This window comes from Natrix helvetica (assembly GCF_964273705.1).
Source record: "Natrix helvetica genome assembly, chromosome: 2".
Taxonomy (NCBI): Eukaryota; Metazoa; Chordata; class Lepidosauria; order Squamata; family Natricidae; genus Natrix; species Natrix helvetica.
The window spans coordinates 257,645,749-257,671,327 of NC_138552.1; the positions used below are offsets into that span (position 1 = coordinate 257,645,749).

Below are 25,579 nucleotides of genomic sequence, written 5' to 3' on the forward strand. Positions count from 1 at the left end.
TTATTTCTTGTACAGCCTATCTCCTCCATCCAAATGTATTTAAGTGTTTTATGATTGTATTTTTATCTGCATTGACTGTACACCGCCCCGAGTCCCTTCTTGGGAGAGGGGGCGGTCTAGAAATCCAAGAAATAAAAAAAAAAAATCTATGTTTACCTATATGATCCTTTCCCTGCTATGGAAAAGTGTCCAGAAATTTCAAATGGTAGAAAATATGGTACTCAGACTACCCACCAGTATAAATTACAAGGATCCACCTGTTATTACCAGCCAACTCTTATTAAGATCCTGGCATTAATCTTTAAATGCCTGAATAACTTGGTTCTGGATATCTGAGGGATCACTTCTCTTTGGACAAATCAGATCAGGCATTAAGATCACAGGAGAAAATCTTCTGAATATCCTTCTATCATTACAGGCAACCTGTCTCATGCTGTAGAACACGGTGTTAGCTACCACCCCATGCTTGCTTGTGTATTGCTGATATGCTGTGATAGTCTGCCATGAACTATGGAGAAGGGAGATGAAAGGGGGAATGGTTGGGAAATTGAAAGTAGATGCTGTGCCTTCTTGAGAAGCCGCTTCAAGGTCATCCAGCTGGAAGAAGGAGGGAGCAGCATACCAGAGCATGCTGACCATTAGGAAAATAGGTTGCAAGATTTGAATTGGTTATCTTGGGGTGGGAAATGAGAGTTAAATTAAGGAGGGGAAAGGAGGGGAAGGTGTAATGTAGGGATCTTGGTGTGTGAATCTCAGTTCTGGCTATGCACTACAGCAATATATTTGACCTCTAATAAAGACCTTTTTTCAGAAAATGGAACCAAGGATTATTTTCAATTCAGAGCTTTAAATTTGTGGTAGGTCTGATACATAGTCTTCAGAAGCTGTGTTTCTCTGTCTCTATAGAAACAACTTAGATATCTGTACCAGGTTTTTAATTTTCAACTGGTTTTCTATTGTTTTTAACTTGCATTTTTGAATGATAACTTTTTCTAGTTCACATATCATTTCTAAATGGTTTCAGTGATAAATTTCAATTGAAATATAGGATATACTGTAACTATATAATAATATATAACAATATAATATATAATAATATAATAATGTATAAAATAAAAAAGTCAGAGTATAGAATTAAAACTCCCCTTTCATAAAAGGAAATTAATTCCCCCATTTACTTACAATGTTGATATTATTTTTCCTGCAGGCATACCTAAACCACACATCCACACCAATACAGATATATTTAACATACATTTACATTTACAGTTCATCATTTTCAATGCTTGCTAAAATGAAAGCATTTGAAAAATACCATAAAGTATTAAATAAAAATATCACATCAGAAACTGAAAGGTTTTATTTTAAGTTTAAGATATGGAATTTTGTAATTGAAATTAGTTATTCTGGAAAGTTGGACAAGCATTTTGGACACTTGTAAATATTTTAGATTAAATTTATAAAATGTTAGAAATCAGAAAATTGCAAAAGAGGTATATTGGACCATTACATACAATCAACAATATTATTTGTTTATGTTCAGTTACAAGATTCAGATTACCTTCTTTCAAAAATTTTCCTTAGATGATGTATTAACTGGAACATTATTACATTTTATTTATGAGTCAGCAGTTCTATCTTCAGCAAAACAGATGTGATGACCAGTTTGACCATGGATTACACATTTGACCATGGAAGTATTTCACACTCTTTCCCTTAGTATATCATTCGTGTGAAATGGTCCATCTTCATGAAGGCTTTGTATTCTAATTGTGCACCAATCAGACCATTACTAATGGCTGAAATGTATACTTTAACAATAACCTAGGTGATACACATTAGAAAGCATTGTACGGAGTGGGGGTCCTTGACTATGGCCACAATTCTGCTTAAAATTACAGTCATAGGTTTTTGTGGTCATTAAGCAAGGGGCTCATGCATTTCTGATTCTCCCTGTTGTGGATATTATGTGCAACATGGAGTGCCTCAGAATGGGGGAGGCTCCAGGTTGCTGAACAAACGGTTGTAAATCATTAACAATAGCACTTAGACTTATATACCACTTCATAGTGCTTTTACAGCCCTATCTAAATGGTTTACAGAGTCAGCATATTGCCCCCAACAATCTGGGTCCTCTTTTTACCGACCTTGGAAGGATTGAAGGCTGAGTCAACCTGAGCCTGGTGAGATTCGAACTGCCAAATTGCAATGCCAGTGATGCTTCTGCAAGCCTCTGCGATGGTCCAGCTGCTCGGTGGAGCGTCGCACAGGCGCTATACGTGCCATGCGTATGCACAGAAGTGCTGAAGGCTTTAAAGGACAGGTAAGGAGCTCAGGCGGGTGGGTGGGCCCTCCGGAGTACCGTACCGGAACAGTACCCGGTGCTCCGGGCAGGCTCCGGTACGCCTGTATCGGGGCATACTGCCTGCAACCCACCACTGATTCCAACAGATTGGCCATGAACTACTGAAGTTATTTACTGTGTCCATGGCAAACTATACTTTCTTTTTTCTTAAGATTAACATTATGTTCCTTCTTAAATAATGTATTTATTTATTTATTACATTTTTATCCCACTGCACTCTTACGATTCTCACAAGTGATGGGCAACATATGAAATGTTTTTAAAAATCCACAATACAATTTAATTACAAACAAAAAAGATAATTAGAGTACATTTTTAAAATTAAGAACCACATACCTATAACAGTAAAAAATAAAAAAAGTTAATGATGGTGTAAGTGAGAAGTATTTGAATAGTATCCAGAAAATCTCAGTTTTTAATATGCTTTTAAAAGCTGTTAAGGAAGAGATTAGCCTGGCCTTCACATGCATATACAGTTCTGAGATAAAAACAAAGAAACTTTTGAATAAGAAAATTTAGATTTTGAGTGTTCCAAAGCAAAAATCCAGAGTACCATTGACAATAATTCAATAAGCACCCTTTTTCCCTCTCCTTACATCTACAAAGTTCCACTGAATTGTGTTACAATATGTTTGATGCAATTGTGTTATAATATTTGATGAAAAGCATAACCTAGTTAAGGTTAGAATTTTCAATGTTATGAGTGGAATTGGTAAAATCACTTTTGAAATTCTTCCATTGAAATTGATATAATTAGGTTTAAGTTTGTCATTTATTTGTATATTAATATACACTGACTATGTAAAAGCTGCAACATTTAACATCCTTCCCCAAAAGGAAAAATAAAATCTATTGTACTTACTATAGAATGTTTGGGAGATCCACAGACTCAAAATAAAATCACAGTCCACAATCCTCTTTCAGAACATAGAATCTTAATCCAAATAATATCAGAAAGATTAAAAACTTATTATCAGTTTACCCAGTAAAAATGATGCAAGACATATAATAAAAACAATATACCATAGGATCAAAAAGAAGCCAGTACATAAATATAACCTTTAATATTGTTAAAATATTCATTGAAGTTTTCATTATATTCAAGCAATCAGAGGAAGCTCTTAATTTGGGTGAATAATTGTTGAATGCTTATCTAGAAGTGATTGTGTAATTGATTTTAAGTATGTTGCAATAGGAAGTCAATAGGAAGTGGTGAGAATTGAACTGCCGAACTGCTAGAAGCCGACAGTCAGCAGAAGTAGCCTGCAGTACTGCATTGTAACCACTCTGCCACCACGGCCACCAAATCATGATACTAATAATAAAATATTTTTCCTTTCAAAATTGATTTGAAACTCCAAAAATCCCTGCCGACATTCTTGAAATTTTTCTAAAGCATTATCTGGGGGTTTGAAGGGACCATGACAGAGTTTATGTTATGGTTTCTTTTTGTATCCATGACATTTCCCCCAAGGTACCTCACCATCCCACAGAAGTCATTCTACTATGCAAAAATGATATGTGACTTGTTATATAATCTAAAGTTTTCAAATACTTCATAATGGAGGAATAATAAATTTAAAAATTTTGAATAGGCACTTACTGGAATTACAGTTAATCCTGATACAGTCTAGATGGGGAAGAATAGATGAGAAATGAAAATTTATCCTTCAAAGTATTAGCTGCAGACATCCAGTAAAATCACATTCCACCCTTCCGGGGACAGACACATGCAAACATGGCCACTATATGTTTTGATTCTTTCCGTATTACCAGAGTATGCAGTTATATGGTGATAAGACTTTAGAAGTAGAAGAAGTGATAATAGGGTAACAAAAAAAAATGGCCAATTTCAAACAAAGCTTCATGGTGACAAATCTAAGTGACAAAAATGGTTTGTGGCAATTGTTCCAGTCAGTGGATTTAAGCTGGCTGCAACATTCTCTCCCATATATGAAAGAACAAGAAGATCTCCATTATAATTTCAAAAAGTGCTCCGTCACAATGGGGAATAGTGTTGGCCAAGGCTAAAATCTCACATTCTGGGCCACTGGTATTGCCTCAAAGGAGGATCCATATTTCAAAATTTTAAAAAAGTCACACTTAAACTACTTCAGATTGCTTCTCAATTTCTGGAATATCTGCTGCTGCATTTAAACAATTCATAAATAGCTGGAAAGTGATTCCTTCATGTAGTCTTTATTTTTTCCCCCCAAAGTGTAATTATTCTGAATCATATCTATGATTGATGGCTTCTTTTTTGTCTGTTTTCCCATATCGAAGCCTCAATAGTGACTTTTGAGTCTCAGGATGAATAAGGCTTGTAAAAAGAAAACCGTTGCTCTTGTTCCTTTGCTTCTGTATGTAGACTCTGCTAGATTTCTATGGATGAATGATTTATGCTCAGACGATCAGCATTTTAATTATTCCTCTTCAAGGTCTTTGAGGATTTATAGACATTTAAAGAAAAAAAAAAGCTTAGATTTTGTTTCCATGTAGCTGAGTTTGTCATGTGTCGTCAACCGCATCAGAAAAGTGGTTACAAACAGCCAAGGAACATCCCCTATGTGACTCTGTCTCCAGAAAGCTCTCTTGAAATAAACCCCATTTCATTGTTACCCCTGCCATTTTCTCAATTCAAAACTATTTAACTACCTGCAGTAACTTAAAAATGCCACAAGAGGGCTCTAGGTAAAATCTCCTTAACACCATCGAAATCCAACTATTCAAGGTTCCTTAAAATGGGATTTGAATATATCAACTGTCCTATTAGGTTGTTGTTGTTGTTGTTGTTGTTGTTTTCTTTCAAATTAAAAGTAAAATCACCTCAGGTTAGCTTTTCAATATGCCGCATAAATGGTCTGGAAAATAATCTCAAAAAAGGAAGCTCTTCAAGAAAACCTATGGAAGCTTTGTGAATGAAGAAAGGAATTTGTTTACAAAATTGTTTTAAAATACCCTAGAAAGCATGACCTTGGTTCTGCAGAAGAGTTTATGTGGTTCGTGTTCACATGGCTGTTTGCTGAGGGCCGCAGACTTTGGGCATTGAAGGGTTGTCTTATTTGTGACACAGAAAAACTAATATGAAGTTTGTGGGAGCATTTATAAGGAACAACAGAAAGCAGAGCGGAAGGATGATTTTGATAACATAGAATGACAGACTGCTACAGAGAGAGAAGACCATAGCAAACAAACGTATCACTTGTAATTGTGGCTTAGGTTTACAAGATACCTTATTTCTACACTTGTTCGTACATTTTACATAAACTGCAATGTATTATAAATTGCCAGAAACAGTAAACTATATTCAGGATGGCTCGGACATATTTGTGAACATTTTGAAAATAAATCTTGTTTTCACAAGTAACCTACTTAGGATGTTATTTCTGACTGAAGGCCACGTAGAAAAGCCAGGGATTTTATTTATTATTATAGTTATTTTGGACCGCTCTCAGACTATCCTCATCCATAATACTAACAATAACATGTATTCCCAAAGAGAATTAGCTTCTTCACTGATTGCATAAATGGTGAAAGATTGCCAAATGCAACACAAAGCCAGGAATACATATTTTCAGGAACAGAAGTTGATGCTGAATTTCTAGCAATATGGACATATCTGTCCGGATAAATCATTTTTTGTATGTGTATGTGTATACATATATATTTTCAAAAGGAATACTTCCTTAACACCACTGAAGTGCTGGTCTTCTCTTTTTAGAACAGGCTGCAGATCAAAATTAATTGTAGTGGGTTGAAAAAAAGAATGCACAAAAATAAAAAAAATATAAAACCCAAATAAATAAATAATGGAATAATATTACAAATACACCCACACACCCACACACACATGTACAAATTTCATATATAAAAGACAGGTTATTTTCAGTGTCAAACAGGCTGTTGAATTGATGCTAGCAGGCAAAGATAAAAAAAAGGATGTTTGAAATGTAAATTTTTAGGATGGGAGGGGGGGCGAATGTTACCTAGGTTGACTGTTAGCTTAACTCGTCCTGCATCCAGCTCTAAACGCAATGTGTCAGCAGATTCTCTTGAAGTTGTGGCCATCAGAATGCCGTATGCTCTCTGAGACCTGAACCGTAAGGAGACATCTTCTGCTTCTGTGTGCATCACCATAGGGAGTTGAATTTTCATAAACATGCTTCCATCATAGCTTAGAACAGTTGCCTCTGAAAGTGGAGAAGCGGGAAAATGATAAGAAATTTATCATCCTGGATTTCTGCAAGGTGAAATGCATGGGGGGGGGGGGAATGCCAAGAGTTGCATCTTGATATATTAAGCCAGATTTACAAATCTTGTTCTGCACCAAGGTAAACATATCCTACCAACTATAGACAATGAAACACAAAGGCATAATCAATCTCTGTTTCCAACTGCATTCCTAAATACTGTAAACAGGAGATGTGACAAGAACTGGGCAGTCTGTATTATAAAAATGGCAGGCTCTGATTAATCTGATGGATTGCTGTTTCTATTCATTAAACTCTGCCCAGAATCTAAAGAAGAATTGTTAACACCAATAACTTCAAAGAAAATAATAACAGCTGTAATATAACAATTATCAAATGAAAGATATGCTTACATTTTCACTTCAAATGTTTACTTAACAATATTATATACTGTTGTTTAGATATGATTCCACAGCAATTCATACATTTATAAACAAAATACAGTTTATCACCTAAGAATAGATTGTTGAATATTGTATCTGTTTCAAATGTTGCATTCATCTACTAGTCAATTACTTACCATTTCCTAATATAAACATCCCAACACCATTAAAAACAAATAAAAGAAGAGAGGAGTTGAGGGAGAATTCCAGACCTGCACATTCACTATGTATAAAATGGCCCTTTATCTTTATCTATTAGCCTCCCCCAAAACATACATTTAAAAATATCATTTGACTTACTAAACTCCAAAGACTGGTTAACAAGGATACATGCCATTCCCTCCCCCCAAATAACAGAATAGAATAACGGAGTTGAAAGGGATCTTTGAGGTCTTCTAGTCCAACCCTCTGCTTAGGCAGGATACCCTATACCACTTCAGACAAATGGTTATCTAATCTCTTCTTAAAAACTTCCAGCGTTGGAGCATTTACAACTTCCAGATGCAACTTGTTCCACTGATTAATTGTTCTAACTGTCAGGAAATTTCTCTTCAGTTCTAAGTTGCTTCTCCTTGATTAGTTTTCACCCATTGCTTCTTGTCCTACTCTCAAGTACTCTGGAGAATAGCTTGACTCCTTCTTCTTTGTGGCAACCCCTGAGATATTGGAACACTGTTATCATGTCTCCCCTGGTCCTTCTTTTCTTTAAACTAGACCAGGGATGGCGAACCTATGGCACGCGTGCCACAAGTGGCACACGGAGCCATTTGTCAGGGGACGCGAGGCGAGTTCACCTTTTTAAAAGATATTTTTCGCCTTCCCCAGGCTCCAGAGGCTTTATAGGAGCCTGGGGAGGGCGAAAAGAGCCTCCTCTGCCCCCACCCCACCCCCGGAGGCTTCAGGGACCGTCCCTGAAGCCTTCGGAAGGCTTAAAACCACCCTCCAAGCAAACCGGAAGTCACTACCGGTTTGCTCGGAGGGTCGTTTTAAGCGTTCCGAAGGCTTCAGGGACTGTCCGGAGGCTTCCCTGATGCCTTCGGAGCGCTTAAAACGACCCTCCGAGCAACCCGGAAGGGCCTCCAGGGGGTCGGGGGAGGCTCTTTTCGCCCTCCCCAGGTTCCTATAAAGCCCCTGGAGCCTGGGGAGGGCGAAAAAAGCATGTAAAATGGGGGGTCGCACGTTGTGCACGCATGTGCACTGGGGGGGGGGTCGCACATTGCATTATGGGTGCGGCACGCCTGCACTCGACCTCCCTGCGCTCCCCCCACTTGTGGCACGCGAGCCAAAAAAGGTTTGCCATCACTGAACTAGACATACCCAGTTCCTGCAAACATTCTTCATATGTTTTAGCCTCCAGTCCACTAATCATCTTTGTTGCTCTTCTCTGCACTCTTTCTAGAGTCTCAACATCTTTTTTTACATCGTGGCAACCAAAATTGGATGCAATATTTCAAGTGTGGCCTTACCAAGGTATTATAAAATGGTATTAACACTTCCCGTAATCTTGATTCTATCCCTCTGTTTATGCAACTTAGAATTGTGTTGGCTTTTTTGGCAGCTGCTGCACACTGCTGGCTCATATTGAAGTGATTGTCTACTAGGACTCAAAGATCCCTCTCACAATCACCACTATTGAGCAAGGTACCACATATACTGTATGTGTGCATTTTGTTTTTCTTGCCTAAATGTAGAACCTTACTCTTTTCACCATTGAATTTCATTTTGTTAGATAGTGCACAATGTTCAAGTTTGTCAAGATCCTTCTGTATCTTAAGCCTATCTTCCAGCATGTTGGCTATTCCTGGAAGCTTGGTATTATCTATTCCTGGTAGCTTGGTGTCATTATCCCTGCTAGCTTGGTGAACAGGCTTTATACCAGTGGTTCTCAACCTGTGGGTCGCGACCACTTTTGGGGTTGAACAATCTTTTCACAGGGGTCGCCGAGAAGCCTCCCACTTAGCATGGGTAACATTCTTAATAGGCTTTGGCCCCTCTCCTGCGGCTCCCTGCTGACCCAATCGCGTAATCTGCTCTCCGCCCCGAGAAGGCAAGAGCCTCTCGCCTGCTTTTGTGATTCAGCATCTTTCGCAGGCAACTCAGGGTTGGGAAAAGCTCCAGCCCTTTTCTCGTGCTTATCTCTTGCGCACATGTGCGCAAGCAAAATATCAAGGCGGAGGGGACAACGACTCTCCTCCCACTGTCGCCAATGCGCAGTGAGGTGAGTAACTGGTTTTGCAGCGCAGGAGACTCCTCAGCGCCAGACTCAGATTAGCACAAGCCGCGGTCCCCTTTGTGTTGGCTCAGGAAGGAGGAGAATGGGGAGCAGCAGCAGCAGCAGCTGGTTGGGTGCAGGGAGGGAAGAGCTCTCCTTGCGCAGGGCTCTGGAAATCTGCAACCAGATATGACTGCTCCGGCTCTTTCCTGAGTCAACACAAAGGGGACCAACCTGTGTCTGGAGCTGAGGAGTCTCCTGTGCAGTGTAGCCAGCTACTCACTTCTCAGTGGCGGGAATGGGAGGAGTCACTGTCCACACCGCCGTGACCCTGGCCCAGGAGGGTATTTTGCTTGCATGTGCAAGAAAGAGATGAAAGAGAAAAGGAGAGAAAGAGAGGGAGATAGAGAGAGAGAAAAATGAAAGAGAGCTGGAAGGAGAGAATGGGAGAGAGGCAAAATAGAGGGAAACAAATTAAAAGGAGAAGGGGGAAAGGGAGAAATAAATGAAAGAGAGCTAAAGGGAGAGAATGAGATAGACGGAAAAGAGAGGGAAACAAATCAGGGGGAAAGAAAGGAAGAGAAAAGAAAGAAAGAAAGAAAGAAAGAAAGAAACTAACATTCTCAGACCTATGACAAAAGCAATGGCAAGCTACATCTCTTGCCAAGAAAACTGCAGTTTGCCAGAAGGCAAAAGTTGGAAGCAAATCTGATTTTTTAAAAAGAAAATAACAGAGATGGCAAAAAAAATGCAACTGAAAATAAGATTATTTATAATTTTGAATAATGTATTGTATTGTCCAACTCAAAAGAAATCAAAATATATATCCTATTGCTGTTAGTACAATCTTGCCAGCTTTATCAACTTAGAGTTCACTATAAAAAGATTACAGAGAAGCAATTTCCTACAATTAATAACTTTTTGGATTTGCTCTCGTATTCAATGAGGAAGAAAGAAAAAGAAAGAGGGAAAGGGAAGGAAAGAAAGGAAGGAAGGAAGAAGAGAAAGGGAGAGGAAAAATAGAGAAAAACAGAAATGAGAGGGAGAGAGAGAGAAGAGAGAGAGACCCTATTCCCACAGAAAACACTGAGCCATGAAACCTTGGTAGGCATGTCAGGGATGGGGGGTGGTGTCATGTGACTGGGTGGGAGTGATGTTGAGTTGGCCACACCCACCCAGGTTTTGTGGCTCCCGGTGTTACATAGTAAGAACGAAAATAATTTTATGGATGGGGCACCACAACATGAGGAACTGTATTAAAAGGTCGCGGCATTAGGAAGGTTGAGAATCACTGCTTTATACAGTCTTCAGAACAGGCAAATTTTACTATGGACAACACCATTTTTCTTTCTTAAAAAAATCCCATGGACATCAATGGAACAAAGTATATCCAGGGATATGGGGATGTCACAGAGTGATTTGGCATGGGTATAACCTGGTTTTATCGAAAACCAGGTTGCAAATCATGTTATACAGTCTTTCAGGTCTGGACAATATGATAAGCCTATTTTTTTTGTTAAAGAATTATGTATAATGGTAAATCAAATGGTGGTGATATATTTGCTTTTTCTTGTTTTGTTTTTGTGTAGATTTTTTCCCACTTTTGGCCAAGGCTTCAGTTTATGCTCTGCCACATGTTTTCAGACACTTTTTTCCATACTTTCACTGCATCAGCAATAATATTGTAGTTTATTATAATGTCTTATAATATGGCTTTGGATTTGGGTTTTGGTCCTCCCCTGAACAATATAGATCAGTGATGATTAATCTTTTTGGAGCTGAGTGTCTAAATCCCCAAAATGCAATGCAAGCACATTTACATGTGCATGTGCCCCTGTTTTGGTTTCCAGATTGTTGCAAGAGGCTTTTCAGGCACAAAATGAGGAGCCGGAGGCCTTGTGCAGTAGCCCAGCACCCCGTTTTGGCTTCCCCAATCTCCGCAGTTTCTCCCCCCAGCATGCCCTAGCTTTCTCCTGCATTTCTACCACACATGCCTTCCCTGATCTTCACAGTGTCTTCCCCCCAGCACACCCTAGCTTTCTCCTCCATTTCTGCAACGGAGAGGCACCTGTGGAGAGGGGAACCTGCGGAGATCAGAGAAGGCACCGGTGGCAGAAATGAAGGAGAAAGCTAGGGCACACTGGGGGGAAAACCTGCAGAGATCAGGGAAGCACTGCCCCCCATGCATGTGTGGCAGAGACCCAAAGGCCAGCTAGGCGCATCCACATGCACAGTGGAGCTGTGCTGGGCAATGGCTGCCATGCCTGCATAGAGGGTTCTGCATGCCACCTGTGGCATATGTGCCATTGGTTTGCCATCACGGATATAGGTGGACGAGCTTTTATACTTCATTCAGATCAGATTATATATGGTTTAGGCCTATTCTCACTCTTAGTCTCAATTCCAAAGGGAATGGAAAGCCAACAGCAATGGAGCAGAAAGTTATGCTCCAAACAACAGGAAAAAATGTTTAATAATATCTTGCTCATTAGGCAGCTTGCAGCATGTAGGGCAGGGAATAAAAGTTTTTACCATCATTTCTGCATTAGTAATGCAACAGTTATAAAGGGAGGAAATGGCTTTATTAAAGTACACAAGAGAGCAATTGTCCCTTAAGGGCTGGGGTAGAAAAGGCAGAAGGAATTATATTAGTAAGTTTTTAGAAGCTTTATCCTGAAAGTAAATAATAGTAATTTCAAGGATTATGAAAAATGGAGAAATGGGTTTGCTAATGAATTTGCTAATGCACAGAAGACTTTTCACACAATATTGATATCTGTCACTGAGTAGCCATCTAAAATTGCCTGTTGAAGATTTTGGAATATATTGATAGGGCACCCAAGTTGGGCAACATACATGAACAGCATTCAGCAGTAATAAGAGGTGTTCTGGATCAGAGCAACAAGTTCTCTGGTTTGCAATCTATTCCTGCCATAGCCAGTTTACATGGTGGTCTCATAATAATTCCCACATCAATTCTTTCTTAGTTATTACAGAGAATATAAGCATAAAGACTGCTAGGTGATAGTAACATATATGGATTTCTTACATTCCTTACATTTTAGAAGAGTTCAACCGGATACCTATTATAACTTCTTTTGAGAAGATGTTGCCTTTTTCCAGAATCTCTATTCATTCAGCTTTACTGGATGGGACTGGATTCTAAGTTTATGTGATCAAAATGATTTCTTCTTCACTACTTCTATACCTTGCACTTTTTGAAACAAATCCACACATTCTCTTAATTCATTTTTTTCTATATTAAAGTTTATATTAAAATGTATTTTTCCCCCTTTTAGGTGTGCTGTTTCAGCTGTTTGATTCCTTTTGCTCATTGCTCCACAGTATTCCTTTCAAGATGCCATGACCAGAACTGAAATAGTAGTTTAGGTAGCTGCCAACATCCCTTTACATACAGGCAATCTATTATTGGCAGTTTTGTTTTTAACTTATTTCTACAAACCCGTCTATATGGAATTTGTATGTTGCCTATATGGAATACTAGTATGTTTTCTTTCGCTAATTCTTGATCATTAGAGTCTTTCTCCTGATTGGGTACAATCAGTTCAGCTTATTAATAACTGGGCAAAGTTGTCTGAGGTTCATGTCAGAAGTCTTGTCCATAGAACATTTCTAGCCATGTATGGGTTCTGACTTTGGAATTATTAGAGCTGCCAATTCTGGAATGAAAAAACATATATGGTTGATCACTAGATGGCACTATCTGAGATTTTACACTCTAATTCTAAATGAATGAATGTCCATGCACAGATGTGCATTTGCACACTTGTGTTTAGGTAAAAATGGTGGGTTCTTGGAGGGTTCATTGGCTTAAATAATGTGGTAATAGGCACTAATGATTTATTTCTGGAAATAAATTCATTCAAATATTAATTCTGTTCTGCAAGATGCATCTTTTTTTTTTTTTTTTTACAAATACTTATGTTCTTTCAAATTTTATTTTATTTCAGATAGGATATACCAGAAATGAATGCTACATGCTTTTATTTTTGCAAATAAATAAATAAATAAATACCGGTAATAAGACTACAAACCTAGGAGGATACCCCTTTAGTATGTACACTGGTGTGTACATGCATTATTATCACTTGAAATCCAATTTGAAGGGCTGTTTAGGCATTTGGTCTGTGAATGTCAATTTAAATGCTTGATTTCCCCATTTTTGCCTACTCTTTATAAACTCGTTGTTCTATTGCAGTGATCACATGATCACACGGAATATTCATTGATACTTGTTTCATTTAGCTGAAGACGTGCAAACGGTTTGGCTGCCCCCCCCTCTTTTCATCTAATACAGAAAATAAAAGGGGTTTAGGGCAAATTGAAATAAAAATCTGCATCTTTGTAGTCATTTCATTCATATTGCCCTTTTCATTGCTGCTGCTACCCTGTTGAAAATGAACACCTATGAAAGCCGTTGCCAAAAGGTAATCGTGTACTCCAAACCCTGATAAAATATAAAGAGAGAAGCCAAAAAAATGATGCTGCCATGACATCTGTCTTGCCATCTGCTAGTGTTACCATAAACAAACAAAGCCCATCCACTGATTACTTTGATGTTTATACTTTCAGCATAATCAGCCAAAACTCACAGTAGCAAAATAAGTGTAGAACACTATAACTTCTAAGAGTATTACCTTTAGCCTATTTGAGAATATAACCACCTTCAGGGGTGAAAGACACACACACACACACACACACACACACACACAAGCAATAGCTTCCTTCTCTCCACTCTCCCCATGGGCCACACCTTTTATGAACTCTCTTACATGAAAAGGAAAATACTTTCTAGCTTCCAATTATAAAATAAAATTAAACTTGAAACACGGAGACTACTTATACTCAATTATAGCTAATGCAAGATATCTGAATCTCCTGTTTCAAGGCTTCAAGGGGCATCTAAAAGTTACAGCAAACAAACAGCATGAATTTACCAGCAATATGAAAGCGCAATCTAAGTGAGAAATCTATAAAGTTGAATGGCAATCAGTAGGAGCCATTTCATTATAGCACCAGCTACAAAACCAAACACGGTAATATTGAAGAAGTTTTTAGGAAGACAGCTTTCTAACTGTCCTCTCAGGCTTGTAGCTAACGCTAGGAAAGATTCTATTGCAGAGCATTTCTCAAAGACCAAATAAAGCAGAGTAATCACCGATAGTCTATTTTTCCTGCATAAATATTGCAGCTCCTGGGTCTCAAACCAAATGTTTAATTCTGTGCAAATGCCAAGAATGAAAATGCCATCACTTTTTATTCCCACGAAATCACTTGGAATAATGGAGCTTGCCAAGAAAGAGTGAGCATGAATAGAACAACAGGATATTGTTTGCCATGCTCGACATCAGACAAATTAGAAGGGGAGGATAGACAAGAAATAATATTCCCTTGTGATATTTCATTCCTTTTCAGAGAACAGGATGGTACACTAGAAAAAATTATCTGTTCCTCTTACCCTATGTAATATTAGTTAAATTAGCTAAATAAGTCTTCATTTTTTTAAAGTCGTAAAAGCAGTGTATCTTTGAATGTTGGATACTGTGTGGAAATAGGCAGCAAAGGGCTGAAACTTGTGAAAATTATAAAAAATTAGGCATAGTGCTCAAGGTTTTGATTTTAGGAACATTAGATTGGCTACTGTAGGATCCTGAATGAAAAAGACTACCTTTGCTTTGATCCAATATTGAAAAGGGAACACTTATTTTGCTTCCTAGCACTTTTCTTGCAAGTGCAGGATCCATTTTATTTTATTTTTTCAAATCAACAAAATATTGATCCATTTGGTTGTGACAAGAATTTGACTGATCTGTTTGTCTCCTGAGCCTGACATGATGGGCTAAGAGAGTGTGACTGGCCCAAAGTCCCCCAACTTCTTTTAATGTCTAAGGCAGGTCTAGAGCTCATAGTCTCATGGTTTCTAACTTGAACCACTAGACCAAACTACTTCTTTGATCAAGGTGGCATGTTGCTTTGCTCCTGATTTAAATTAAAATATAAGAGTTAGTGAGCATTTACTATAAGCCTTGGTTCTCATATTACACAAATTCCTCATCCCATTCAACATGCTTCTCCTTTATTTCTCCAGAAGGAGTTTTATTCACTGAAGTAAACATATACTTCTGCTGCCCTTTTTTTCCTTAATTTCCTGCAACAACTGTAATGGTATTATACTTATTGGCTAGAAATTTTTGTCAGCAGGCACACATGGGTAGCATGACAATGCTGTGGAAGAGGATGAATGTATTGTATTTTGGAATCCCAAAAGTTGTAATCATATCAATGCATGGCCATTTGGGATACAATTATTATTGAAGAAGGGGAGGAAAGAAATGCTGTGAGCATAACTTCCTCCAGATAGGGAAGCTCTAGGGTAACATTCAATATCCCATGTGCTGAATAAATACTACAGATATATGCAGGAAAAATAGCCAGATAACCTTGTGAGTACATCAGATTAGCATTGGTCCCATCAACTCAAGGTCTATGTTTCAGAAAATTAAATTGTGGATTAAATCATGTATTAGTTGCCGTGAGTTATTTATAATAATAATAATAAAAACAGGATTTAAAAAGACAGACAACTTGAACTAAGAAATTAGTAAATTGATGAATTACTGAAAAAAAACCCTTAATGTGTGTGTGCACGCACACATGTTTTGAGGCATTTTATTAAACTTGTGGAGTTTTTCACATTTTATAGACTTGCACATGCTTAGTTATCCTCTTTTCAATAACTGCATAACTTGCATGAATTCTTTAGTTTTTGATTTTTAAAGCTGCACACTTTGTTCACAATCCTTTCTTTGCTCTCTGTGCTTTTGTCTTTGCAAGTGCCTGCCTGTGTAATAGCAGGGCTTTGCCACAGGGTGGTACACCAGCTCTATTTAACTGAAGAGTTTTCTAATTCAGTTGATGTCTAGTTACAGCCCCCACTTCCACCACCTCAAGCCCCTTTCAGCATTGTCTACTAGTAATAGAAAAGTCAAGGGACAACGGAATACTTGGATTTCTGCCAAAAGGTTTCATACTCTAAAACAAGAAATAAGAGGATGTGATTTTATTTATAACAGTACAAATAGGTTGCTATGCCTCAAGTGGTCCTAAAGAGAGAAAGTGGGGGTTTTTGCTCAGGGTTTCACTGACTTTTTTAAAGCTAATTGGGAGGGGTGGGGTGCAAATAAAGTGCAGGGCAAATGGGCTTGTCAGTTCAAAATCTTTATGGTAAATTTATTCTGCAACATACCATAACTACATTTGATTGACTACTTAGTATGATAAACTACTGTCATTGTTATATGAGTGAACATGCCTTTGTGCAGTAGTAGTTTCTTCATATAAAACAGTTCTGAGAGTTACAAGAAAAGAGAAAGGACTGTGGGAGGGAAGAACAAGATAAAATGTCATCAATGCTTGTAAGAATTGCATACAATCTGACATAATCACATCAATTTGATTTCTAATTGCCTGAGATCATAGCAAAATGATCACAAACTAGTAGAATGTAAATAATCTAAATTTAGGGAGTGTAATGTTGTTAAAAGGGTTGTTGTACAGCCATTCACACCTATGTGTGCAGGACTGAGAGTGTTTTTATCTAAAAAACAATTATTGTATAGTAAAAATGTGTGCGAGTCCCTTGCACTGCAAGGCAATCAAACTGGTCAGTCCTAGAGGAGATCAACCCTGATTGCTCTTTAGAAGGCCAGATTCTCAAGATGAAACTTAAATACTTTGGCCACCTAATGAGAAGGAAAGACTCACTGGATAAGAGCCTAATCCTGGGAAAAACTGAGAGCAAAAGAAGAAGGGGACAACAGAGAATGAGGTGCCTAATGGAGTCTCTGAAGCAGTCGGTGTGAGCTTAAATGGACTCCAGAGGATGGTAGAAGACAGGAAGGCCTGGAGGAATGTTGTCCATGGGTTCATGATGGGTCCGGCATGACTGCAACTAACAACAAGATGTTATAGTACTTTGAGAAGGGGAAAAATGTTTTTCTTGTCCACTTTATCCATATTATGCATAATTTTGTATTCCTGAATCATATCCTCTCCCCTGCCTCCTTTCTAGACCCAAAAGTCTTGAAAGAAGGGATGTTGCACCATCCCTTGAGCTTCTTAACTGCCCTCCTTTAAATCATCTCTAGCTTTACTACATCCTTTTTGAGGTATGGCAAACATAGCTGCACACAATATTCTAGATCAGGGGTCTCCAAACTTGACAACTTTAAGCCTGGAGGACTTCACCCCCAGAATTGCCCAGCCAGCTTTGCTTAAAGTTGCCAAGGTTGGAGACCTCTGTACTAGATGTAGTTGCACCAGGGATTTATATAAAGGCATTATAATATTGGCATGACTATTTCCAATATCATCTTCTATTATCTCTAACAAGCTTTTGGCCTTTTTTTTTTACAACATATATGCACTATGTTGACATCTTCATTCCATGAACTCTTTCCTTATAACTTCTGATCCCATTAGTTTTTATAAACAATTGGGGCTTTTGGCCCCAACTTGCATCATTATACACTTGCCCACATTGAATGGCATCTTCCATTTTGATACCCACACCCCCAATATGCAAGGATCCTTTTGGAGCTTTTCAGACTCACTTATTGTTTTTACCACTCAGAACAATTTAGTGTCATCAGCAAACTTGGCTATTCTACAAATACAGGTGATTCCAGGTCATTTATAAATATGTTTAAAAAGCACTGATGTAAAAAAGATGTGGAGACTCTAGAAAGTGTGAAGAGAAGAGCAACAAAGTTGATTAGGGGACTGGAGGCTAAAACATATGAGGAACGGTTGCAGGAACTGGGTATGTCTAGTTTAATGAAAAGAAGGATTAGGTGAGACATGATAGCAGTGTTCCAATCTCTCAGGGGCTGCCATAAAGAAGAGGGAGTCAAGCTCCCTCCAAAGTATCTGACAGTAGGACAAGAAGCAATGGGTGGGAATTAATCAAGGAGAGAAGCAACTTAGAACTGAGGAGACATTTTCTGACAGTTAGAACAATTAATCAGTGGAACAGCTTGCCTCCAGAAGTTGTGAATGCCCCAACACTGGAAGTCTTCAAGAAGATGTTGGATAGCCATTTGTCTGAAGTGTTGTGGGGTTTCCTGCCTAGGCAGTGGGTTGGACTAGAAGACCTCCAAGGTCCCTTCCAACTCTGTTATTCTATTCTATTTTGATCCTAGACAAAATCCTAGAGTTACCTTTTTCATTGTGAGAAATGAGTGTTTACTTTTGCTCTTTGTTTTCTATTCTTTACCTAGTTGCTTATCCAAGAGGGCCCACCCTTTTATTCTATGGCTATTAAAATTACTCAGAATCAACCTTTGATTATGTCAGAGCCTCTATTATTGTGATTTTAAACAACAGCAAAGCTTTCTAGTGTGGGATTGCCTTTTTGGCTTCCCATTTGAGTTTTCTTTTCATCAGTCTATTCCGTTCTGAGAATTTCCCTTCTTTGAAGTGAAATATAACTCTGCAGGACTTGCTATATAAGTTATCTCATGTCTGAATGTTGAATTTAATGCACTATTGTGCTATGGTCACTATTTCACATTATGAAAATGCAATAATAAGGACATTTTATTGAGAATTAAGCATAATGAAACATGATCTCTTTTTCCCATAAAGACTGAAGTAGTTTTTCATTTCAATCATGTTCGATTCTCATTTTCTATGTATGGTAGGTGATACGTTAGTAGTATATTATAAGACTTTGTAGTGTCATGTAGTCAATGTTACCATAGGTTGTACAAAAGAATTGAAATCGACAGTATTCCACATGCTGAGAAATCTGATTGCACAGAGTTCCTCTTTGTGTGGAAGACCACAACCGTGCACTAGTCAAGTATGGTTATATAATCCATAGTGGAAAGCATTGCAATCCCATAGAAATATCAGTCTCTGGAATGCCTTCCTGTTGGAGTCAAAGAAACAACAACACTGCCTAGGAAGGTTCTGTTTTCTCTGACAAGAAAAGGGGAAATGATCACAGAGACCCATGACTAGAAGAGAAGGATCCATTGGAGCTCTGCAGGTTCCTTCTCTAGGTTCTTTCTCCAAAAGAATCAGAATAGAGGAGGGTGTCCTTTTTTTCTGCCAGAAGCTGCCCAAAATCATTAGAGTTCATTATTTTTTTTTAAAAAAAAATCTATATTTATTTATTTGTTTGTTTGTTTATTGATTGATTGATTGATTGATTGATTGAATTGATATTGCCGCTTATTCACCCATGGTGACTCAAGGCGGCTTGCAGAATATAAAACCACATTTAAAACAATAAAAACTAACAAAAAGAATCTAATAAATTAACATAGTACAATATAACAAAATCACCCCCACCTCCAACCTTCTATCCTGGTGTCAGCAGATCACACGAGCCATTTAATGGGCTCCATCCTGCTCTGGGTTCCCCAGACTTGCTGGCAGAACCAGGTCTTCAGTGCCTTCCTGTAGAAGAGTATTAGAGTGGGGGCCATTCTAATCTCTGGGGGAATGATGTTCCAGAGAGAGGGAGCCACGGCAGCTCTTCTCCTGGGTTCCACCAGGTGCATCTCCCTTGGGGATGGGACCCTCAACATTCCCTGTCTCCCCACTCTGGTGGGTCAGGTAGATGTGGCAGACAAGAGGTGGTCCCTCAGATAACTCAGTCCCAAGCCATGAAGGGCTTAAAGATGACAACCAGCACCTTGAATTGTACCTGGAAGCAAATCGGCAACCGATACATGTGCACACAGGGATCTGCACAAAACCATGTGGACTGCTGCATTTTGCACCAACTGAAGTTTCTGGATGCTCTTCAAGGGGAGCCCCATGTAGAGTGCATTGCAATGCTGCTCACTTCACCATTACAATGACCTTCGGATGCTGGATGGCATGCAAATTTTATTGTTAAATAAACAAAGCTGGCCCCAAGATAGAGGCACCAGTGTGGTGACCTATTCTCAATTATGATCTCAAAGTCAGGGCAAGTGTGATCTATGGTCAAGCACATTGCTAATACAGGCTCTTTAATCCTAATTCACATATGCATGGACCTTTTGTACTTGATTCTCCTTCTAGGAGAGAGTAACTAGCTAACTATTTAGCTTAGTCTTTCCCCTTCATGCATTTTCTTTCTTGTTTTTCAATTAAACTTAATGCTTCACTTATCTTCCCAAGCTATATTTTTAGGGATGCTCATACACAGAGAAAGTTTCATTTTCTCGGACACCAGTGTCATAGACAAATCACTACTTGAAGAAGTTGAACCTTAAAACTACCTATAACTTCAGCTAGAGTAGAAAATAAATGTGACTGATTTTCTCTGGGACTGTGAATCCAGAACATTTTCGGAGTCTTTTCAGAGAATTTGTTGCAGGTAGTAGCCTTAATAAGATCTCCATCTCCACCAGAAAGATTGGAGATGATCACTCCCAAATGTCTTTGATTAAACCATAAAGCCTGTCTCAGTTCCTTGTTGTTCTGGGGAGCTACGTTAATGAAACATTTGGGACAACTGCTAGAGTATAGATGTCAGAAAATGTCTTGCAAACATGATCAATTACCAATAAGAACTACAACAGAGGACTTCAGTGGTGTTGGATCTCTGTCCATGATCAATTTACACTTTTTATTTCCTATAGACTCTATTCCGATGCCATAGCACAGAAAAAGATTTGAGAAACATTTAGACACAAGAGATCTATTAAAGTCAGCATTAATAAGGCTTCTGCTGATTGAGTTAAGGACATATACTCTTTCTGTTACAGGCTACTCTTATCTAAATGCTGGTATCTGGCAATGCTTATCAGACTGTAAACCTTCATTGTGGTCTGTAGTACAATGATTGAATTGGTTGATTTAAAGTGCTGACAAGAAAATAGCTCAATCCTCTCTGACAAAGACTTAACCAAACTGGGTAATGTAGCTGGAGACGTGAAGGCCACATGCCTGAAAACTTCCAAACTGGGAAATACTAAAGGTAAAACCAATGTTACAGAAAAATCTTATGACACTGTGAATTATTATCCATTGGTTAGGATAGCAATTGGTTTTTTCTTCTTCTTTGCCTAAGAAGAGGCTTCTTGCATTAACTATTGTAAACGATTCTTCATGATGGTTATATAGCTGATTTTATTTTGCTCCTGTTTCCAGGTCTAGAGATCTCTATTTCTTTTCCCTACCAACCTTATAATTTCATTTGTCTAGTGAGATTTTTTTTTCACTTTGTGGGCCAAAGAAAACATCGTTTCCTGAAAAATCTCGGACTGAAACCCTGTTCTCTGTTTGATACTGAACAGTTGTGGGATTCAAAAAAAAATTACTACCGGTTCTGTGGGTGTGGCTTGGTGGCCATGGCAGGGGAAGGATATTGTAAAATCTCCATTCCCAGGGGAAGGATACTGCAAAATACCCTCCCAATCAGCTGGAACTTGGGAGGCAGACAATAGATGGAGGCGGGGACAGTCAGAGGTGGTATTTACCGGTTCTCCGAACTACTCAAAATTTCTGCTACCGGTTCTCCAGAACTAGTCAGAACCTGCTGAATACCACCTCCTATACCGATAATCTATAAATTCTCTTAAGTATTCTCCTTTTGGGTATCCTGTGAAAACCATAATCCCATTGTGAGTTACCTGCTTTGAAAATGAGTGAGTGTGGTCAGCTACAACTCTCTGCTGTGTGAAAAATTACTAGTCACTAGGGCTATGCAATGCATCTTGCATTTAGCCCTTTATGGTGAAGTGTTGCAATATGTAAGGAGAAGGCAATGGCAGTGTAATTGTTCTTACTGAGACATTTCATTTTGATTCTGGGCTTTCTCTGGCATTTCCATATACAGAAGCCTTTTCCAATTCCTGGACATTCTGGAACAGGCCCCCAAATTGACATTAAATAAAAGAACACAACACACCCACTTGTTTAGAGCAGGGATGTCAAACTTACAGTCCACGGGCCAGATGCATTATGCGCTGGCCACCCCTACTGCCATTTTAGCAAAGGGGACAAAGTTGTGATATGTCACGTAATGACAATGTGTCGTTGCAAGTTTGACACTGCTGGTTTAGAGGCAGGGGGTGATATTCATGAAGCCACATTGAAGCAGCACCTCATTCAGATTTCATTACCTTTGAAACAAACTACTCTTGCAAAGCTTTTTATTGTTGACAGCTTTATAGTTATAGTGTTGATCAAATATTATTCATAAATTTCATTATATATTTAACCAATACTGCAAGGTCTATTTGGCAGCTTCCCGATTTTTATATCCCGCAAAATAAACCAAGTAAATTGTTCCAAAGTCTTAGAAGGCAATGAACAATATTGTATTATTATTGTTACATATATTGCATTAACAATATAATCCTCCCAACAAACTCTTCTTAGATACCACTTTTTGAACAATTTCTATATCAGTTTGCTCCGTTCAGTATTAATTTGCATTTGAAGATTATATCATTTTCATGGAAGTTTTCCTTTCTCAAAGGAATATTTTGTCCACTGCTTCATTCAGTGCTTTATAGATTAATAATGTTTATTATCAACCAAATGATTGATCCATATAATTGTATGCAGAAAAAAACACACATATTAGATCAGTACCGTGTTTCCCTTTTGACTCCCAAAATAAGCACTTGCCCTTATTTTTGGGGAGGTCTTATTATTTTTGAGGTGCAGGAGGCAGCGAATGTGATCACCTCACGGCTTCTGCTGTGTTGCAATATTTTCAGGGAGGGCTTATTTTCAGGGGAGGGCTTATTTTAGCACATGCGCTCAAAAGCCTGATTAAGCTTATTATCTGGGGAAGTCTTATTTTCGGGGAAACAGGGTAGAATGTACGTGACTGTTTCATTTCATTCTGTCCTCATTCTGCAAATCAAAGGTCTGAAGACAGTGACTTACCTCGTTCACATGACCTGCCCAGGTAGCCTGTACCAGAGCAATCACAGACGTATCTGTTCCAGCCATCTCTACATACACCATTGTTTTTACATGGGTTGCTTAGACATGGCTTTGCTGTTTCTCTTGAACAGGAGGGTTTCACCCCAGATGTGCTCTGGATTTCTGCCATTTGACGGATGTCTTTACTTTGTCCATCAATAAACAAGTCTCGAATACAGCCCACATAGCCATAATTTAGAAGGGCTGTCCAGACTTCTGTTGGAAAGACAAGGCCAGCTTTATTTTCTGGCAAACCTCCAAGGTATAAATCATCATCGAGGTCCAAGATCTCACTTTCTCCTGGTGCAGTATATGGAGTACGCATTGTGTTGACAGAAATAGTACCTATTTAGGAACAAAACATAAGTAATTCATTTGAGACAATATGTTTTAACTATTTATTATTGGTATTAATATTCTGTTTCCCAGTTAAAGTCATTCTCTCCCCTACCCTCCAGTAATTATAATAAATATTTCTTAAGGCCACATGCATTTATTTGGAGAAAAATGGAAACTTGAATAAATTATTTTTAAAAGGAATAGAAATAACTCATTCAATTGTTATTACAAGAATTAATCATGTGGAAGAATTATAGTTCTATGTTCATTTGTTTCATTTGCTGATAAAAAAAACAATGCAATTTTCAACAATATATTTGCAAGAAGGTATATTGATTTTCTAACATGGTAGATACTACACAAGATTGTGTGATAAAACCAATTTAATTCCTTTATAGCATATAATTTGATCATCTGTATTCATTAGTATCAAGATGGCACATTTTGTAACAGGCTAGCACCATATTTGATTCTTTTTTCTTCTAAGAAGTGTAAGAACATTAATCAGTCAGTCAGTCAGTCAATGCATGAATATAAACACCATGTGAATAGGAGACAAAAATTATAACCAGCAAACTTCTTGAAGGATCATTTTTAGTAATGTGTGTGTGTAATTTTATGAAATTGAAAACAAAAAAATAAAACAGATGTAAAAAAAATAGCAGAAAAATGAGGTGAATGTTTCCTCATATGTTCAGGAGCTACATATCATAGTAATGAAATGTTTCCACTACTACGTAAAATAACTTGAATGAAAAATGGACGAAGAACAATCCAGAATAATTAAAAACAACTTAAAAAGTAACTAGTGTGAGTATGAAAAAAGAACACCATGGAAAGCCAATTGAGGAATCCACAATTTGCTTACTTATCAGATGGTATCGAAACCAGGACCTCCCCTGATATTTTCAAGATACATGTGAAAAGAATACAGTGCTGGGATAAAAACATGATCGGAGAGTTTCCAACTGTTTCTTATATTGAAATAATTTGATCTTAAACATTAAATATGAATTTATACTAAATATTCTTCTCTAAGCACATTTGCATAAAGTCCTGTTCTTGGGCTACATGGAGCACCAGTAGATGAACAATCTTTGTTCATTGCCATGACATTGCCATTTAGAACCATCATAACCATCTTAGTTATTCAACATTTGTGTTACAGACTGCTCCTCCTAAAATACTGAGACAAATAAGACCTAATAAAAAATGAGATATCTAAATGGATCCAACTCCTTTCCCCTAAACTTTTTTAAATTATTTGAAGAGTTTCATTTTCATCAAAGTTTCTTAAATATTAGCAGTGTCAGTTGAAGGATATTTGTTTAAAGTTATGCCTTAGGCCAGAGTAACCATGCTGCAAAAAAGTTAGCTACTCTACCAATTTATTCAAATCTAAGCTTTGGAACATTTTCCTAAATCACAATTGCAAACCTAAATATTGCCAATTTTATAGGCAGTTTTTCAAAAATTTGCTTTTGTAAAAGTAAACTTTAGAACTAATCAGGCTGTAATTTCTGAGGAGATATGCATAAGGCTGAAATAGAATTGAACTGTTGATTAGCACTATACCCTCGCCAGCAAATTATGCTAAATTCATTAAAAAAAAAGTTTACAAAGTAGAAAAAAATGAAAGAAGCAGGATCTAAGTCTAAATTTTCAAAGTATACATTTTAACTCAGATTTGTCCTGGTGTTTAAACATAGATCAGTCAATAACTGTGATTGTTAATTATATAATACAGTACTGCCAGCTGGAGCTTTCCTCCAAGGGGTCTTTTATATCCTGTATGCAAACTTTGGCCATGCTAATACACACACACACACACACACACACACACACACACACACTTTTCTAGTCATTATAATTTTATCTGAAAAAGCAAAAGTTGCATTAGAAATTGATGCAAAGGAAAATTGTGGAGAAATCTTCATATCTGGAGAATGGTCATGTTAAATATGAGCCTCTGAAGTAAAAGTGTGTTAAGTCCTGCTGTCAGGCCTGCAGCCATCTTTTCTTTTGGGTCTTTGGCCTGCCATACTTTCTATTATTCTGTTATGCATTTTCT

At 37.9% G+C, this 25,579-nt stretch overlaps 1 protein-coding gene across 12 annotated transcripts in view; it reads right to left on the bottom strand.

Annotated features, from left to right (window-relative positions):
• The window catches only part of NRXN1 (neurexin 1), an 898,064-nt gene that overhangs the window by 486,760 nt on the left and 385,725 nt on the right, over positions 1-25,579 (bottom strand). For 6 of the 12 annotated variants that reach the window (XM_081941969.1, XM_081941970.1, XM_081941966.1 and 3 more), the window contains 3 exons: positions 23,131-23,514; positions 6,352-6,555; positions 3,969-3,995 (listed from right to left, as the gene is read on the bottom strand). In XM_081941969.1, coding sequence (XP_081798095.1) covers positions 3,969-3,995; positions 6,352-6,555; positions 23,131-23,514 — 615 coding nt within the window. The remainder of the gene's footprint in view (positions 1-3,968; positions 3,996-6,351; positions 6,556-23,130; positions 23,515-25,579) is intronic. The other 6 variants (XM_081941958.1, XM_081941974.1, XM_081941972.1 and 3 more) reach the window with 1 other exon arrangement.